The sequence below is a fragment of the Melanotaenia boesemani genome, chromosome 6 (assembly GCF_017639745.1).
Source record: "Melanotaenia boesemani isolate fMelBoe1 chromosome 6, fMelBoe1.pri, whole genome shotgun sequence".
NCBI lineage: Eukaryota > Metazoa > Chordata > Actinopteri > Atheriniformes > Melanotaeniidae > Melanotaenia > Melanotaenia boesemani.
In genome coordinates, this window is record NC_055687.1 from 14,931,778 (window position 1) to 14,950,651 (window position 18,874).

At 36.1% G+C, this 18,874-nt stretch overlaps 1 protein-coding gene across 3 annotated transcripts; it reads left to right on the forward strand.

The window, feature by feature from the left end:
- The first annotated feature begins 2,102 nt into the window (after positions 1-2,102).
- cblc (Cbl proto-oncogene C, E3 ubiquitin protein ligase) lies at positions 2,103-18,820 on the forward strand. Of its 3 annotated transcripts, XM_041988806.1 has the most exons (14): positions 2,103-2,267; positions 2,867-3,281; positions 7,917-8,063; positions 8,194-8,350; positions 11,261-11,382; positions 12,037-12,174; positions 12,265-12,352; positions 12,501-12,632; positions 14,589-14,774; positions 15,281-15,433; positions 15,644-15,690; positions 16,942-16,992; positions 17,181-17,233; positions 18,227-18,820. In XM_041988806.1, exons 2-14 carry the CDS (start codon positions 2,905-2,907, stop codon positions 18,349-18,351), a joined length of 1,776 nt encoding a protein of 591 aa, XP_041844740.1. In that variant the 5' UTR covers positions 2,103-2,267; positions 2,867-2,904; the 3' UTR covers positions 18,352-18,820. The 3 variants fall into 3 exon arrangements, with proteins under 3 accessions (XP_041844740.1, XP_041844739.1, XP_041844741.1); XM_041988805.1 differs by having other exon boundaries at positions 2,103-3,281; XM_041988807.1 differs by having other exon boundaries at positions 2,103-3,281; positions 14,592-14,774.
- The last annotated feature ends 54 nt before the right edge of the window (positions 18,821-18,874 follow it).

Consider the following 18,874-nt stretch of genomic DNA (forward strand, 5'->3'; position numbering starts at 1 on the left):
TCTCTTGTGGAGTCCTTTTGTGTATTGAGCAGGTCGATGTGCAAGACTAAAATATATAAAGTTATATCAGGCTGGAATGTATATGTTGAAGAGAGAAATGTTTTTCCTTTAGAGTGGATGAAACTGATTATGATGAAAATGTTAAAGGTTCTTCCCAAAACATCTATGATGCAATTAGAACATTAAAAGACACAAAGGCATGTGGGATGGATAAGATATCTATCGAACATTTGAAATTTTCTATTTTCTTGCTATCTGTTTTATGAGCCCTGTCTAGTATTTTGTCCAATGTCCTTGAAAGGACTATTTTAAACAGGATGGAACGTTTAGTCCTGACCTCTGATAACCAGTTTGGCTTTAAAGCTAAACATGGCACAGATATTTGTATTTTTGCCCTGAAGGATATTCTGGATTTGTATAATAATAAAAATAATAGACATAATTTCACTATTTTTATGCATTTTTTATGCCTGTAAAGCCTTTGACCATGTAAACCAAAAGCCATACAAAAGAGGGGTTCCTAAAACATTGGTGAGAATTTTGTCCTTTTTGGTATGTCTGTCTGTGCACATAAAATAGGGTAACTATATTTCTGCCCCCTTTAATGTGTGTAATGGCATTAGACTGGGGAATATTTTGTTTCCTCTTTTGTTTAATGTCTGTATGGATGACTTATCAAAATTATTAAATGGTTGTGTAACAGGATGTAAAAATGGTGACACCACAGTTAACCATTTACTGTACAGTATGTGGATGACATATTGATTTTCTCTCCATATAGTGCTGGCCTTCAACAGTTACTGCTTTCAATATGGTTTAGAGTTTGACATTAATTATAATGCAGAAAAGAGTAATATTTTGATTGCCAGATGTAGGGAGGTCCAGAATTTAGTATTTTCTGACTTCTCTCTGTCTAGTACTGTTCTTAAAGTTTGTACTGTTGTTAAATATTTATCTGATGATTGGTCTGATGACATGGACATCTATAGACAATGCCACTCAATTTATGCACAAGTCAATATGTTGAGCCATAAATATGGTAAATCCACTGTTCCAGTGAAGATTGGACTATTTAAAGCATATTGCACCTCAGTGTACCCTGTCCATTTGTGGAGGAGCTTCAGAGAAGGAAGCATGTGGAAACTCACTGTAGCGTACAATGATGGAATGAGGATGATGTTTACGATGCCAAGATGGAGCAGTACGAGCCAAATGTTTGTTTGTGTTGGTGTACCCAACACTAACAGCAGGCTAGGTTGCATAATCTCATGTACGGTTGTATGTGTATGTTTTACTCAAAGCTGTGGAATTATTGGTGTTTTAGCCTTCATGTAAACTTTTGACACTGAATTTTATCTCATTTTATTTTTCTTCCTGTTTTCTTTCTTTCTTTTTTACTATGGACCCATGTGTGTCTTTAATAAAGCAAACTAACTTACATAAATCTTTTCAAGGCAAGCCTGAAACTTTTTCTTATTTGTGCTATGTGCCATCTCCATTTATTCTTCACCAGTAATACACTTCCTGATAATTATACATCTTAACATATCTCCCTTTACTATGACTCCTTAAGTGTTTGCAGAGATGTAATTAGAGATATATTACTAGGTGCAGGGCTCAAAGTTTAAGGTTCTGTTAATGATCTGTTTATTAAAATAATTTTCTTTACAGCATCTGACCACTATTTAACTTCTCAGTTCCTATAAAAGCAGTAGCAAGGACATATTTTTACACATTTATTTTTTTGTAAAACATAAAAAGTCACCGAATAATATGGTACATGTTGTTGATCATCTGAGGTCATATTTCCCTAAATTAGATACAGTGAGAACCAGGTAATTTATTATGTCTAGGAACACAAAGAACTGAAAGGAGATACAGTATCTTTATCACATGAATGTGCCCTTTACCAGACAGGGTAAAAAGCATTATTGTTTTACACTCTGCTTGCATTTCAGTAAATGTTTATTGTTTAGTGTCCTCACCTCCCTGTCTTTTCCTTCCCTCTCCCTCTCTTTCTACTTGTGTGCCTGAGCAATAGAGCAAAGAAAACAAACCCGTTTGTCTCGCTGCAACCAGGAAACCAATCAAAGGCTGAACCAAGACGATAGTGAGTAGAGAGGGTGAGAGAAACAGGGACTAAGAAGAAGTAGCTGCTGCGTTTCAGGCCGGGGCGGAAAGCACGTTTCCACTGTGCTGCAAATACATTTACCAATTTTTTTTGTCTTTGGGAATGTAGGAGTGTTACGGTGCTGGGATAAATGCTGGTAAGCAGAGTGTGCTGATAGACTGTGGGCATGAACATGTGGCTAAGTATGAACAGTGGAGAGAGGAAGGAGAGAAAGGGTGAGAAGGCAAAAGTCTGAGTTGTTTCAAGAGCTGAGTGTCCATCTCAAATTCTTGTCTTTTTTTTTCTATGTGTGCTGTTATGATTATTTTTTAAACAGATTGTATGTAATGGGCTATGTATTTTAGTATTTCTCTGAAGGTATGACCATACGAGTGAGGAAATAGAAATAGAAAACATGAGCTGCTCAGGTTTAAAATGTTCATTTTTTAGAGAATTGCTTGGTTTGTCAAATATTGGATGATGTAATACTAAATGACCATTATATGGATCAAGGTTGGATGCTGTTTAAAGAGGATAAGACGCATTTTGTTCAGATTAAGTTGAGGACTCACAAAGGTCATTGTAATTATGAGAAAAGTCGGTGTGAACACACAAAAACATGAGCCACTGACAATAGTTGCATCCATTTTTGAATATTCGCATATATTCAAAATTCTACTTTCACACCTCTTGACTGAGCTTTGTTATTTACCGTCACATCCTCCCCACATACTCACAGACTGACCTTTGTGGTAGCTTTTGTTTCACTTCACTGTCAAACACACAACAGTGAAATGATGGATGGAGCAAGTTTAGGAACTTCCAGGAGCCCAAAATTGAGCTCCGAGCTCCCTACCAGCAGAGATCGACGGTTGATGGACAAGAGCCTCAAAAGACTGGATAAGCTCCATGAGCTGTGCACAAACCCCGTGTTGGGCCTAAGGAAGAGTCCTCCATACCTGCCAGATCTAATACGTGAGACCTTAACCCTGCTCACTGAAGTTTGGGAGCCCTACCAAGGTTTTAGATCAACAGGTGGCCAGGTGACCCGGGGAGATGAGGCCACATACCTGAGAGTCCACATCAGAAACCTGCTGGATAAGACGGACAGAGCTGTACTGCTGTTTAAAGACGGACGGGAGAGGATATTTGATGAGACATCAAGTTTCAGGTAAGAAGGTCTCTGGCTGGAGTAAAAAAAAAAGTGTTAGCACGTGTTGAGGGATAGCTTGGTTTAAAAACCGGTTAAAGATATTGAAACCACTTTTTAAATTCTATTCTTGATTACTTAATCATGTTAGGAAAAAAAAAAAAAACATTTAGAAAATATATTTTTTCCTCATGGTCCTTTGATAAATTAGCTGCTATCCCTGACTAAAGTGATGTTTTTGATCCCCCTTTTCTAACAAATAATCTGCTTGTCTTTACTTAATATGGAAATTTGTAATTTCCATAGTAACCATTTCATGGTTATGTGTTGTAATAAAGCATCAAACTCTAATTCAGCATTCATAATGAATTTTTCACAGACGTAGACATTTCAATACCAATAAAATGTCTTTATAAGTAAAAACAAATAAAAAATATTTTTTTTCAGCCTGAATACTCATATTTTTTTCAAATTTTAAAAAGTTAGTTCTTGCAGCGACGGAGATTTTTGGCATTATTAGCCCTGTTTTTAAAATATCCACATCTAATAGTTTTGGATGCCTCCATAACCAGATGTTTTGAAAGTGACTTGTATATATTTGCATAATTACAGTAACAAACATTAAATGTATATATACAGAAACATTTCCAGAAAGTTTCCCTGTAACTCCACAGATGATGCTGCCCACAATAATTTCTCTGCTTACAGGGATTTGATGAGTTACATACAATACATACATACATATAACATTCACATAAAAGTGCTAAAGTGGATTTAATTAGTTTTTTATTTGTTTACCTGTTTATTTGTTATTCACATTAGTTAAAAGAAACTAAATGTCTGAGAGCCAAAGCCAAACATTCTGTGAGTCAAACAATCCGACTGTTGGGAGAGGTCAAATCTGCTACCAGGATTTTCCGACTAATGTGTTTTTTTATTTATTTTTTTATTTTATTTTATATCCAAATACCAGCCAGATCTGACCCAACTTAAAGTCTGAGATCCGATGTGTTCTCATAGTGGTGCAGGATAAAGCCCTGATGCTATTATTATTATTTTTAGCACGGTGGAGGGTTATTTAGCACATAAAAGTAACCAGATCTCAAATTAAACATCAAATTTCATGTTTAAAAGAGTCATGACTGACATTTGAGATACAGGCTTCAAACTTTCCCTGAACACAAACTGTAGCTTAATAACTATATTTTTATATCACAACTAGAAGCTGTTACATAGAAAATTCCATTCTCTGGTTCCCAGATGTTAATCATACACTTCACTGTGTTCAGTATAATGATCTTTCAAACTGTTTTTCTTTTATTTCTTTTTTCTTTTTTTTCAAACAGCTAGACAAAGTGATTTTTCTACACGGAGGTTGCGAAACAGTCCTTCGTTCCTGTTGGGAATACTAATGACGAAGGTAGAAAAAGGGCCAAACCTGCATCTTTGTGATGCTAATACGGGGAAACCAGAAAAAAAACATCCTTTGAGTTTGAGCCGTTTGGGAAAGATAGATTGCCTTGTCCCAAACAGATAATGATTTTTCTTTGCATCTCCTGATCCAGAGCATTTGATCTATGTCATTGTACTTATTTGGAGGTTTTTAACATTCTTTAATAAAAAAACTACTTTATTTTTTCCAGGGGATTTTTTTCCCCCTCTGGGATATATATTATATCCAATATAGCCAAAAACGGCATCCAAGAAACCTCTACTTTTAGTCCCTGCCGGTCTCATACCAGTGATTCCAACAACAGCAAAAAAGAAAACAAAAAAACAAAATGTATATCCAATATATCCAATATATAAACATACAATAACCAATATAAAGAAGATTTTGCTGTATGTTGTGTGTCATAATGAAAATGACTATTGGATAAAAACAAAGGAACTTGAGACATCTCTGTTCATGCCCGTGCCAGACAGGTCTTCTTAACACAGCATGCAGAGGAAATCACATGCTGCCAATTTTATCCATTAAGTAGTTGCACCTTTGCGAACAGAGATTAAAATGAGCTGCTGTGAGTGCATTTTAACAGTTTTCAGCTGAACAGTATGGTTGTTTTCCTACCGAATCTTACTTTACAGATTATTACTTTAAATCAAATTCTTTGCGAATTTTTTTCACAAATGTCTTCAGATATGCTACACATCTCTGAAACATTTTTTTAAAAAGCCCTGTCATTAACTGAAAATAATTAGCCATTTTTAAACTAAATCTTTACAGTAAAAATGTTTAAAAAAAAAAAAGAAGAAGCATTCTTTTGATAATTTTCTTATTTTAGATTTCCTTACAGTGAAATGGTTTATCTTAACATAAAACACAAAATTCAAGTTGACACACTGGTTGCAGTACGACATCATTATTGAACTGGTGATCTTGTCCTTTCCTCTTTCACGTTGTTGGCTGAGTCACTGAAGTCCGTCACAGTGTCTGAGCTCAGCACAGAAATGTGCTCCACTTATTACTGTATGTCCTCACTGTATGCAAATGATTAAATATGCCAGATTTTAACACACAAAAAAAAAGTCTTTCGTCAGAATCTGGAAAAAAGACAAACCATCTTTGTGAATCTTCCTCTTGCACAACAGATGGGCTAGCAGCAAGGTTTGCATGAGCAGTCATGTGGCAAACTCTTATGCGAATAGCGTCATAAATGCCCAGCTCTAAAGCTTTTTTTGTTTTGTTTTGTTTTGTTTTGTTTTTTGTTTTTGTTTTTTTTTGAGGAGGGAAGGGGGGCTGCTTATTAATCCTCAGACTAGTGCTTGTGAGCAAATTCTTAATAAATTTCAACAAATGGCAAGTTTCTTACCTTAACATAACATTCACCCAGAAATGAATGAAATTACCACCCGGCTCTCAGATGAAGCCTAAACCAGAACTGAGATGTTTTAGACAGCAGAAACCAACAGAGGAAGGTTTAGCTGTTTTCTTGTCTGTAATACACTGGTGGCTTCAGCCTCCTCTGTCAGGAATTTAAGGGAACCAAATGCAAATATGAATACTTTATCATGCGTCAGCCATTTGCAGGATATAAGAATGTCACCGTTTGTGTAATAGCCTATATACAGTATAAGTTAAGAATAACTATGAGTTCATTTTTATCATTGGTTGAGGAGGTATTGGCACAAGCAAAAATAGAAATAACACATAAATGAACTCAGCTACAAGTAGTTCATTATAAAAATGTTCTTTCAAGTAAATATCTGTAGTTGTGAGCTGCCCTGCATGAAACAGATCTATGATAGCATCGTTCTGAAATGTACTGAAAGTATTAAGAGGAATAAGAATGTATTTGATTCGTTAAAATTTCATTTATTTTTCCTAATGTAGATTTCACTGCTTCACCTCATATGCAAAAACAATCGGTGTCTGACTGTTTAGGCTGTGGCAATCATGCCTGAACACAAACGTCGATGAACATTTGTAGCTCTTCTTTTTATCAAACACTGACATTGAGACTCAATATATACTTCTTTTTCAAAAAATACAATAGTATTAGAGGCGCTCAGTGATGGCATCAGGCTCCAGAATTTTACATTTCTTTGTAAACGTGAAGACTTTGTTATTGTGATCGAAAATTTGTGAAAGGGTTTTAACTAAACTAGATAAATACCAAATATTTCAAGTACATAATGTATCAAAAACATCTCTAATATCAGACATTTTTTTCCAAAACCTACATTTAAAATGCTTTTTCTGAAAACTTTACCACACTATATTTAAATATTTTGAAATGTATTTTTACATTCATGGGTCTGGGCCAGAGCAAGAGATGTGGCTTATGCATTTCCTCCCACCTCCTACTTCTGTACTATTGCTCTCCTCAACACTCAATGGAGGTTTTCTTTTTCGTATTGAGGTGAAAGTTTGCAACCACTTTCCACATTGTATTTCTAATAATTCTTGAATGCATGAAATGATTTTGGGGGAGATTTCCAGAGCTGCATCAGAAATGTGTTGCAGAATAGAAAAAACAGAGGGGTGTTTCCTTGTTAACATTCTGCACCATAGAGGTGTTACTGTCATCACAAAACATCTAACGTAGGTGTTAATATAGGTTAAACTGATACCAATTGCACCAAGTTGCATGCTGGTAGATGTGTTCTCATGAAGTGGAAGAATAAAGTCTACGATCTAAATTTAGATACATAAAAGAGCAAAGTCTAGTGAGACTGTTAAAAAAAAAAAGAAAAAAGAAGATTGGCCAAAAGCAACACACTGGCCACTGGAACATTTTGTGGTATTTACAAACTAGCGTGCAGCAGCCAGCATCCTGTTTGCAAGCTGGACTACCTTTTATGTGTTTGCTTGTGAGTGTGTCTATGGAAAGTATCAGCAGTGCTTCAGTAAAGCTGCAGTAGTGCCGGTTTCAACTGACAGAGCAGCAGCATACAGCAAAAACTGGTTTTATTAACTGGCCGATGCTTATTATAATTATGTAAAACATTAAGAAAGCATGTTTTTGTTTATCACTCAGGTAAAATTCATGAATATAATAATCACAAGGTCAAGTAATATATAGACTATAAAAGGTATTTTCTTTCTTCTGCAGATACAAATTATGAGAGATTTATACTTTTGAACAAAGTGCAGTTGTATTTCTGTTTTTCTGCACCAACCACTAAAAGATTTGCTCTGACTTCCTTTTGTAGGAAAAACCTGACCAAATTGTCCTTACTGTTCAGTCACATGCTGTGGGAGCTGAAAGCCATGTTTCCAGGGGGATACTTTCAGGGTGACAACTATAAGGTGACAAAAACTGAGGCAGATGAGTTTTGGAGGCATTCTTTTGGCAACACGTAAGTACACAATATATAGTATAGGAAAAATAAATAAATAAACAAATAGTTTATGATATTATTTTTTGTTTCCTCTTTGTCTGTTTTGTGTTCTCCATATCTAAGTAATGTTAACAATGTCTTCTGACAGGTGTATAGTGGAGTGGAATACCTTTAAAGAGAAGTTAAGAAGTGTTCATCCATTTGAAGAAGGGATGGAGTCCATGGCTTTGAAATCAACCATTGATATCACCTGTAACGATCATATCTCAGTGTTTGAGTTTGACATCTTTACAAATCTGTTCCAGGTAAGATGAAGTTTCCAGTAAAAATAATATTTTAATGAGGAATATTAGGGTTGTGTGAAGGACTTATGAGTAATCAGTGTCTTGCCTACAGTGGATGGCAGTTTAGATAATCAAAACTGAAGCCTGATGGACAAGCCAGGACATTTTTCACCATCTAAAATATCACAGACCTTAAGAAAATTATTAAACTTTTGAGCTATATTGACACTATATTGTTGATTTTTACATAGTATTGCTTCATCATCAGACAGTAGACACTATACTGTCTACTACACTATAGTGTAAGATTGTCTCCTCTTCTTGCACTATGTCTTTCTGCCTCTGTGGTGCATGGTTTCATTCCAGACTCATTGATGAGAGTGCAGTTAGTACCTGTGCAAAAGGACAAAGCAGGGAAAGTGGGCAGCTCTGAAAACTATAGACCCATCGCTCTTGTCAGTGTACTATCAAAAGTGTTTGAACATATCTTATTGAGAAGGTTTAATCATCATATTGAATCTACAGATAATCAATTTGGCTTTAAACCCAATCATGGCACTGACATGTGTATTTATGCTTTAAAAGAGCTACTAAGCAATTACAAAAATAAGCACTCTACTGTATTTATGTATTTTCTAGACGCCTCTAAGGCTTTTGATAGTGTAGACCACAAAAAGCTATTTCACAAACTGAGTCAAGCCAATGTACCAAAATATCTTACTCGCCGTTTGTCCTATTGGTATGCACATCAGACCTTGCATGTCAAATGGGGCAACTGTGTGTCTGAGCCCTTTCTCATTAGTAATGGAGTGAGACAAGGAAGTTAGCTGTCCCCAATTCTGTTCAATTTTTATATGAATGACTTGTCTAAAGATCTGAACAAGTGCAGAACTGTGTGCATGGCTGGAGAGACTGTGGTCAATCACCTTATGTATGCAGATGACCTGGTGGTCTTTAGACCTAGCTCAGCTGGTCTTCAGGAACTGTTTAATGTGTGTTCTGCATATGGTGAACAAAATTATGTAAAATACTGAAAGTGTCATCGTGATATGTCGCACAAAGGAGGACAGAGCTCTTGTGTTTCCTCATTTTAAATTGTCTGGAAATACTCTCACTGTTGTTAATACAGTAAAATGTCTTGGACATATTCTGACTGATTCTTTATCAGACGATGAGGACATGTATCGGCAGTGCAGAATGTTGTATGCACAGGCCAATGTTTTCTCTCATAGGTTTGACTCTTGTTCTGTTGGAGTGAAAGTAACTTTGTTTAGAACTTACTGTACCTGCTATACAGAGCTCATCTGTGGGTGAACTTTAAAAAAATCTAGTCTACAAAGACTGAGAGTTGCCTATAACGATGCCCTGCTTCTGTTAAAAGACCCCAGATGGACTAGTGCTAGTGAACTGTTTGTGACTCACAGAGTGAACACACTACAAGCCCTTCTAAGGAATCTAATGTTTAAATTTATGTGTTGTTTGAATGCATCAGAAAATATGATTCTATTGTTAACACATATTAAATACAGTGCCATCCGCTATTTCTCTTTGCCTTTTAAAAGATTGAGGAACCTTTTCTTGGTATTTTTATGCCCATGTTGTACATTGTTATTTGTCTGTCTGTTTGTTGTTTCTTTTTACTATGGACCACAAGTCCGCAATAAAGAAATACTACTACTACTACTACTACTACTGCTACTACTATACTCTTTCAACTTCAGGACATCGTTTAGCTCAATGATTCTCTACTTTTTCAACTGTGCCCCCCTTTGGAGGAATGAACATTCTTAGCCCTCCTAATCTATATAACTATGTAACTTATTGTACTCATAACATCACAGGCATGAGGGAGATGTAATAAGAAACATTTATAGTTCAACCAAGAACAATATATCTACCCTCTTTCATCCCAGTTACCTGTTTCTCCATATCTCTCTCTTTCTTTTCTCCCTTTGATTCGTAAACCCTGAACTCTGACCTGCACTACTACTATTACTATTACCACTACTACTACTACTACGTCTTCTTCTTCTTTTTGTTATATTTTTGGTGGTTGGCAAAAACAAAATTGGTACATTTCTGCCACCAAGTCTGGAATGTGGACTAGAATATTTCCAAGAGCCCACATTTGCGAAACATTAGTTTGTCTGCAACATTTTCCCAATCCCACGCACCACGTTGCCCCCCCAACTACCACCACCAACACTAGACTAAATGAAGTCAGTCAAAAATAATCCATTCTTCATCAAATTTACTTTTTATAATTTACTATTGTAGTTGTAATATTTAAGAATTACAATTTAGAATCTTAGAGCAAAGTCATTTTAAGATTTTTTTTGTTGTTCAGTATTGATGACGATTTCATATAATTTCCAAATACATTCCATAATTTAGCTCCACGGTATCTAAACGAAAATTGAATTTGAGATTTTTTACACGATGGAAGATGATAATTCATTGCTTGTTTTGTAAGAATGAACTTAACTTTTACTAATAAAATAATAACTAAAGCTTTGATGAGATTTACCATGCTTTATCTTACAAACAATTATACATATCTGATAAATACAGTTGTAATTTTGAGAAAAGAGGTGCGCTTGGTGCATCATGATTGGAAAATGTTGCTAAACGAACAAATGCTTTTTGTAGAAATAATATTTTCTTTAAGTAAGTTGAAAAAGTACTTGCCCATACAATATTACAATACGTTAAATATGGATAAATTAAAGTATAATATAATTTTAAAATTACTGCATTAGTTACATAACTTACATAACTCAATATGACAAGGGATTTGGTGACTTTATTGCAGACAAAACCAACTTGATCGACCTGAGCACCCAAAAATCGAAAACATGAAACTTTTACAGTTTCCTCATTTTGTAAATAAATTTTAACTTCTTCAGATTTTAATTTCTTCTTTCCTTTTAGCCTTGGAAGTCTCTTATAAGGAACTGGAACCATCTTGCTGTGACCCATCCAGGTTACATGGCCTTCCTCACCTACGACCAAGTTGTAGCTAGGCTGGAACACTACCTGCACAGACCTGGGAGGTGAACATGAGCACAGCAACCACTCCTGCACCTTTCACAACAAGCTAAGCTAATTCATGCAAAAATAGAGAAAATATGCACCAATCAGCCATAATATTATGACCACCCACCTGTTAATGAATAGTTTTTTTTGTTTGTTTGTTTGTTTTTGTTTGTTTGTTTGTTTGTTTGTTTGTTTGTTTGTTTGTTTGTTTGTTTGTTTTTTTAAAATCATACTGCAAAACTGTCCTGATCAGTCTGACCAGGACATGAATAAAGAACCTCAGGGTTTCCTGAATATTTTGTTCCATGATGTTAGCGATAAGTCCTTTCGTCCCTGTGGGTTGTGGGTTGTGGGATGGGGTCTTTGTGGATTGGGCTCAGTTGCCACAGATCCCATGAGATCTGATCAGATTAATATCTTAGGAGTTAGTAACCTTGAGGAAAATCCTACAACTTTTTGTCATGATCATAACATCATAAGATGAGCAGTGTTATGGTTACAATGTTGTGGCTGATCAGTGTAATACAAACCAAATTAACTACATTTGAGAATCACTAGTAGTCAAAACAATGTCCAAATAATTTGACAGTATATTTACAGTAGATATATAACTGTCTCTAAATTTATTTCAGTCCTGTTAAGGTCGGTTAACAAGAATCTCTTGCTTCCAGCTACATCTTTCGTCTGAGCTGCACAAGAATGGGTCAATGGGCGATTGGCTATGTGACGAATAAAGGTGACATCATCCAGACCATTCCTCAGAACACACCTCTCTATCAGGCTCTCGTGCAGGGCTTCAAGGAGGGCTGGTTAGGACAAGCACACACACACGTCTGATGTAGCTTCCCTTGGTTTACTCTAAGTGTCCTCTGTAAGTGCTGTGTGTTGCTTTGCTGCAGCTACTTGTACCCAGACGGCCGCGATGTGAACCCCGACCTGACAAGCTTGTGTGAACCCACACAGAAAGGAAAAGTCAAAGTTACAGAAGTAAGCAGATACAGCCGTTCATGCATATCAGTTCTACAATAAGCTTCTGGCGTAATCTTAAATTTTCATCAGAACAAGTATGTAGATTGTATCTTGAGCTGCTGTTTGCTTTGTCTCATCTCTCTGGCCAATCACCCCCACCCAACAGGAGCAATATGAGCTGTACTGTGAGATCGGCAGCACCTTCCAGCTGTGCAAGATCTGCACGGAGAGAGATAAAGACACTCAGATTCAGCCTTGTGGGCATCTCCTGTGTCAGCCCTGCCTCAAAGGCTGGCTGGTATGAACCTCCAACCATTCACTCAAATTTATCTGTCCAAATATATTTACAAAATCATACAAATCCTAGGCTACATCATGTTTCTCCCAGTATGCTGAACTGAATCAAACAATTACTGTAATAGTGGTGTGGTCAGTGAAGTGAAGCAGTCCGGGTTGACTAAACTGTATTTATTTTTGTAGGTTATGGTCTGTCTGTTGGTTGCCACTTCATCATACTGTAACAATTTGGGTTATTTGAATGTGGTTTGGGGTTAGTGTCAAGCATATGCCTTGTGTCTCCCATGCAAATATTTTATTTAAATGCAAGACAGTGAGAAAATTATTTTAAGCTATCCCAGAACTAGAAAAAAGAAACAAAAAGGAGAACTGTGAACTGCTGTAACTTTCATTCCACACATTTTTCTACACACTTATAACCACTACATTTTATCTTAAACAATTGACTGTCTTTGTAAGAATATGATAACTTTACATCCAACTTTAGCTTTTTCATCATAATTCATTATCATGTTTAGTTTTATTTCTGATTTAATAGTTTTCAAAGTAAAGGGCTGTGAAAGGCTTCTTTGTGTATCTAAAATATATACTGTAACTTCAGTATGTAATTACCAATTAGGATTTGAAATTGGATTTATAGTCTGTCCAGTAAGAAAGGCAGATTGGATATTATACAATGAGCTTTTAGTTAAAATTGTTATAATTCTAGATGACAACAATACCCAAGCAATCTGTCTGCAAATCAATATTCATAAATGATTATGTACTGTATGTAACTGAGCACTTGTGCATGTACAGGAACAGGGAAGCTGAAGAGCTCTATGTAAGAGTATTTGTGCTTAACTAAATAGCTCTTCTTGAGTTTACTTGCTCTCTAATTCATTTTGGGAGAAAATATTGCACTTTTCACTTTATTATAATGTTTTGAATGAAGATGACAACATAAAAACACATGAACTAGACATACTTAATGTTTTGTCATGGATCAGTTTGGGTTGTAGTGCTGGTAAAAATACAAAAATTATATACAAAGAGTCCATATAATAATATTTTTAATGATTATCATGGTTAGAGGTTTGGGCTTAAAAAGATGTGATGGAGTAACTTTACTACTTTATCATCTATTAAGGTATTAGTACATCAAACAGGTGAAAGGAAACAACAACAAGAAGCAGTACAAAAACAACAGTACAGTCCCAGTCAGCATTGGGCATTCCTTTAGCTGATTCAGTCTGGTACCAACCCTGTTGCTTCTGCAGTGGGGCCTCCCCAGTTTCCTCTTTTAGGCACAGACTAACATGAAAGGCGTCGTATCACCATCATAGCGACTACTGTCAAATTATAGCTTAATTCCCTTGCTCTGTTCATTCAGACATCCAGCGACCTTTAATTTACAGGAATTGTGTAATTCTTTAAAAAGGTGCAGCATGTCCTGACATTTGGCTTAGAACTTCCTGTTTAAGCTCAGCTTCACATCCTCCTTAAACTGCAGCAGCTGCACTCACTTTGAGTAAAAAGTGCGTCAGAAGGAAAGCGAGAAAAAACATGAAAAGAAAATTAGCTCAATGTATGGATGTGACACCACAGTGGAAACATTGTAAGCTAGTCCACACCCTGGTCAAACAAAATTGATTAACAAAAAGTTTATAAAGCAAAGACATTCACACATGTAAGGAATAACATAGCTTTTAAACATAAGCTACAAAGAGTAATAAATCTTGGAAAAACACATTTTTATTGTCACTGTTGTGGAGAGCCACAGAAAACTGTCTGTTAAGCATGGGATCTTCCACCAACCTGGCTTTTCTGTGTGATGATAAGTTCAGCATTTTCCACTGTGTTCATTTCAAAGACAAAACCTTTCTAAGGTGATGAGTGATGGAGCGATGGTGTATTTTAAAATTCATGTAATCTTTGTATTACTCTGCCCCTTGACGGATCGATGGCACCAATCTAGCAGAAGTCAGCTGGACACACCTGCCCATACTGTCGCTGCGACATCAGAGGAACAAAGTCCATCCTCATCGAGCCTTACTTGCAGGGCAGCAGGCAATGGGAGGAGAAGGAGGAAGATGATGATAATGAGGATGAAGATCATGAAGACATTGAAGTGGTGATAAAGGAAATGGCTGCCTGGAAGAAGGTGTGTGAATGCATTTCACACGTTCTCCTATGTTTTGTTTAATTTTTAGCCACACTAGTAGATGGAAATTTGTCTGTTTCATGACTTCCAAATGACCAAAGATTTCATCGTCTTTAAATAAAAACCTGCAAAAACCTTCATTTAATCATCAGGCTTAGTTATACTTTTCATTTAGTGCCAACTACCTACAGTAAGAAAGCTAATGCACCAAGTGACGGTGAGCATGCAGGTTACGGTATACATTACACCTGCTAAACATAATGGGTTTATCAATGTCAATGTGTTGTCATGGTTACACCAACATTGAGCTCAAAGCACTGCATAACCTTGCAAACTGAACCCTTTGCATGGCTGTAGGTTTATGTTGAAATGTCTCTTTCTGCAAACCACATACTCTATAAGTAGAGATGTTCCAGGATTTTGCAGGAATTTTAGTATATTCTCATTCCTGGAGGTCAAAGAAAACTTTTCCACTGGCATTTATTTAATAACATCTTTTTCAACAGTTATCAAGTTTGGAGTACCAAGTTCCCAGCTCACACATCAGCGCTCCACCGCTGCCTCCTAAAAACGTTACAGTCCCAAACTGCCCGTCTTCCTCCAGCCAACCTCAGACATTTGAAACCAAGACAATGGCCAAACAAACAAACTCTTGTTGGGTAAATTTCATCAAACACTCTAGATATTTCTACATTGTTTCTGTTTAATGCTTTGAGATGTGTTGAGTTTATTTGGTGTTTGCTGGCATTAAACTCTCTTAGTTCTCTTAGTTTAGTTAGAGAAACTCATCAGCTGTCATGTGATTATGCACAACAGAGTAGTTGTGCTGAATGCATGATCATCATGACCTGTTTTTGTCTTTTCTGCAGGCACACAGTGGCATTGAAACACACAGGCACAAACCACATATGAACAGGTGAGATGCTGCTCATTGCAGAGCAGGGAAGAGGACTCATTTCTGTAGTTATATTAGAAAGATTTTAAATTGGTGCATGCTGCTAAGGTTTACGGTGTTATTTTCTGTCATTTTAGTTTAATTTACAAACATTTTGGTAAAATCGGTTTCAGATTTCTCTAAGGGAGCTTAAAACACTGCCACAGTTCTGCCATATCCACCTATGAAAAGGCTCAACATGTCAATGATGAGCTAATTATGTCAGAGTAAACCTGACTGAGCTGTATTGTTGGTATTTTTCTGCATTTGTCTATTTATTTCTGCCTTCATTACTTTATTTTATATTACTGCCATTGTGAAAGGGGGTTGGTTGGCACTTCCTGTTGTTGTTTTATCATCTTCCCTCGCTCAGCTTTATTTGGACCTTTTGGGTCCTGTCAAAGTTTGTTTATAGGAAAGCTCCTGGGTGAAATGCCTTGAAATATCTAAGTTCCAGCATTTATAAGAGTCTATTGTATTCTAGAAATGTTAAATGGAGATAAATTGCTTCCTTAACTATCTCTTAATGTAAGAAACACTGGATTATCCTTTATGAAAATAAAAGAGAAAACTCTTTCCCTGAAGTCACTGTCTACTACACCACAAGCACAATGTTTAAGATTACACACAGCGTGCTAACTGAGATGAATAGTTAGAGGAAGGAAGATGGATTTCCAGCTGCCCATGACAAATATCACTTTCTTTACTCTTACAAGAAATTATTCATCTCAGTTATGGTGAAATATTTTGTGTTACAGAACCACCCCTTTAAGATGACATGAGGGAATCTGATGAGAACACAATGTCCAAGTTCTTAAAGTTTTTTGACTCTGTTGAAAAAGTTATTGCGTTAAAGGGAAGGTGGATGGATTTTTAGCAAATATGTTTTGAGGTAAAAATAAATAAATTCATATAACTGAGCACAAAAACAATGAGCTGCTTACATAAGACAAAAAGACAAAACTTCATCATATTACTTATTATGCACGACTGAATCAAATTCCTTATGTTTTCTCTTGTATGTGGCCGATATGCGACCTTCTTGTCAATGTTTGGCTTTTTATTAGTGAGCATTACTTTTAATTCTACTCTTTATGACTGTCATGTGTAAAATAACCTACAGCACCAGCCTAGCTTTTACACTTTAAACAAGATATCCACATTGATCCACACTGACAGCTGGATGGGAGCTCAGCTTTAATAATAACTGAACATGTTTTCCCTGCTTGGCAGAAGTGTGGAAGAGAACCCCGGTGGCTTGAGATCACATCCTCTCTCGCTAAGGTAATAAATTACTTTTCTAAACCTCACAGTGATAAAGTATAATTTTTCACCTGAGTGTGCATGTAGTAGCACATGTAGTGTTATTAATTATCATCAGGAAAAAGTACCAGGGAGTTGATGGGGTTGCTCATACACAACACCTGGTTCACCCATAATTATATTCATTTTTGCAATTCTGTTCCAAACAGTGCTGAATTCCTCGGAGAAACTAATTTTTCTTCATCTTCTCAAGCTGGTGAAAGTAAGTTATGGCACGCTTTAAATTTGAATTATTTGCAATTATAGTGTTGAAATGTTCTTTAAGAAAATAAATAAGTGTAAACTACTGTTCCATTTGAAACCAGTTAAGTTATGAATGTGGATGGAAAACATTATCACTTATTTTTATTGATGTGTTAACACTCTATGGAAAACCCATGTTAAAAGGAGCCCAGTTAACATGATATTTTCACAAATATGAAATGCAGACTTTCAGGAGTGTCACTGCTATAAGGTTCACTTCTGAAACACTGATTTTACTGTAAAAAAAAAAACCCTTTTAATATCAGATTCAATAAAAGTCTCTCATGCACAAAACAAGTGATCATACAACAAATATGTGTCAGCCATGCTCAAAATGTTATTCTAGAAAATAGAAATGGCATGGTGGCAGTCATGATATTGGTTTTTGGCTCATGACTGTACTGAAGTGCAGCAGATAAAAATAGAAATTGTGACATGTTTCTTAGACCGCGAAGATTTGTTACTGGGAAAAATGTCTGTTGCACTTTGGTTTCAGGTCACATTTTTTTCTTTTTTTAACTTATGACCTCATCGATAACACATAATGGCTTTTTTTCCCCCAGTAGACTTTTTGATTTGTCACTGTAGCGAAAGCACAGGTGTATTAATGATAGCTGGTCCTGGTTTTCAGCATGCTGGTTCACTTTAATGGCTTACTGGGGTGCCTGATGGAATGAGAAACCATTAATTGCATCTGCCCTTGCCATGCTGTGATAAGTTAAAATGTCTGCTGTGAGAAAGACCTATTAGTCTAATGCTGGAAGCCTTTCTCAGACTGAGTGTCGTTTTTTTTTTTTTTTTTTTGTTTGTTTTTTGTTTTTTTTTCTATTTTCACATCTGAGCCAGAGTTTAAAGAAATGACTCAACATAAAGGTTACATTCAGTTTCTACTAGACTTTCAGGTCACTTGTGAGATTTGGGCATCTGGTGACCTCTTTTTGTGGTTGTGCAGGTGCAGCAGCATGGATCGGACCTTCCAACCCAGTAAAAGAGAGGAGACATAAGGACAGGGAGGACAGAAGGAAAAAAGAAAGAAAAGAAAACCTGGGAGATATAACAAGAACAATGTCATCCTGAGTAAAAATTGTTATCTAGAATCTGGCAAAATTAACAAGAACAAGTGGGGTTGACTTAATTTAAGAAATGAACCGTCATTGAATGTATTGCTGGTGTACGGTCTCATGCTTGACTGTAAAGAGCAGCTGATGCATAACTGAAAATAAGACGTGTGAGTGGGACGGGAAGAAAAATTCCCCACTGCGGCCTCCTGCTGTTCAGTAATCACACTGCCATTATCAGCAAAGGGAATTCAGCACTAATTTCTAAATTTAGTCTCTCACACCCTTTTCTTTGTAATTAAAGCATTTAATAAGCCTCCAAGATATGAAATAAACTAAGGGAAGGCTTGAAAATTTAATTATGAGGACATGAAAGAGGCTAATCACATTACCAGGATAAATATGAAACTGTTTAAAAATGTTACCTCGTCCTTTAACCCATATTCTTACATGCAAGTACCGTAAATGAGGGTCTCTGTAATTATTCTTAAATGTGTCTTTTATGTATTAAGCAAATAAATTTGTAACTGACATATCCTTGT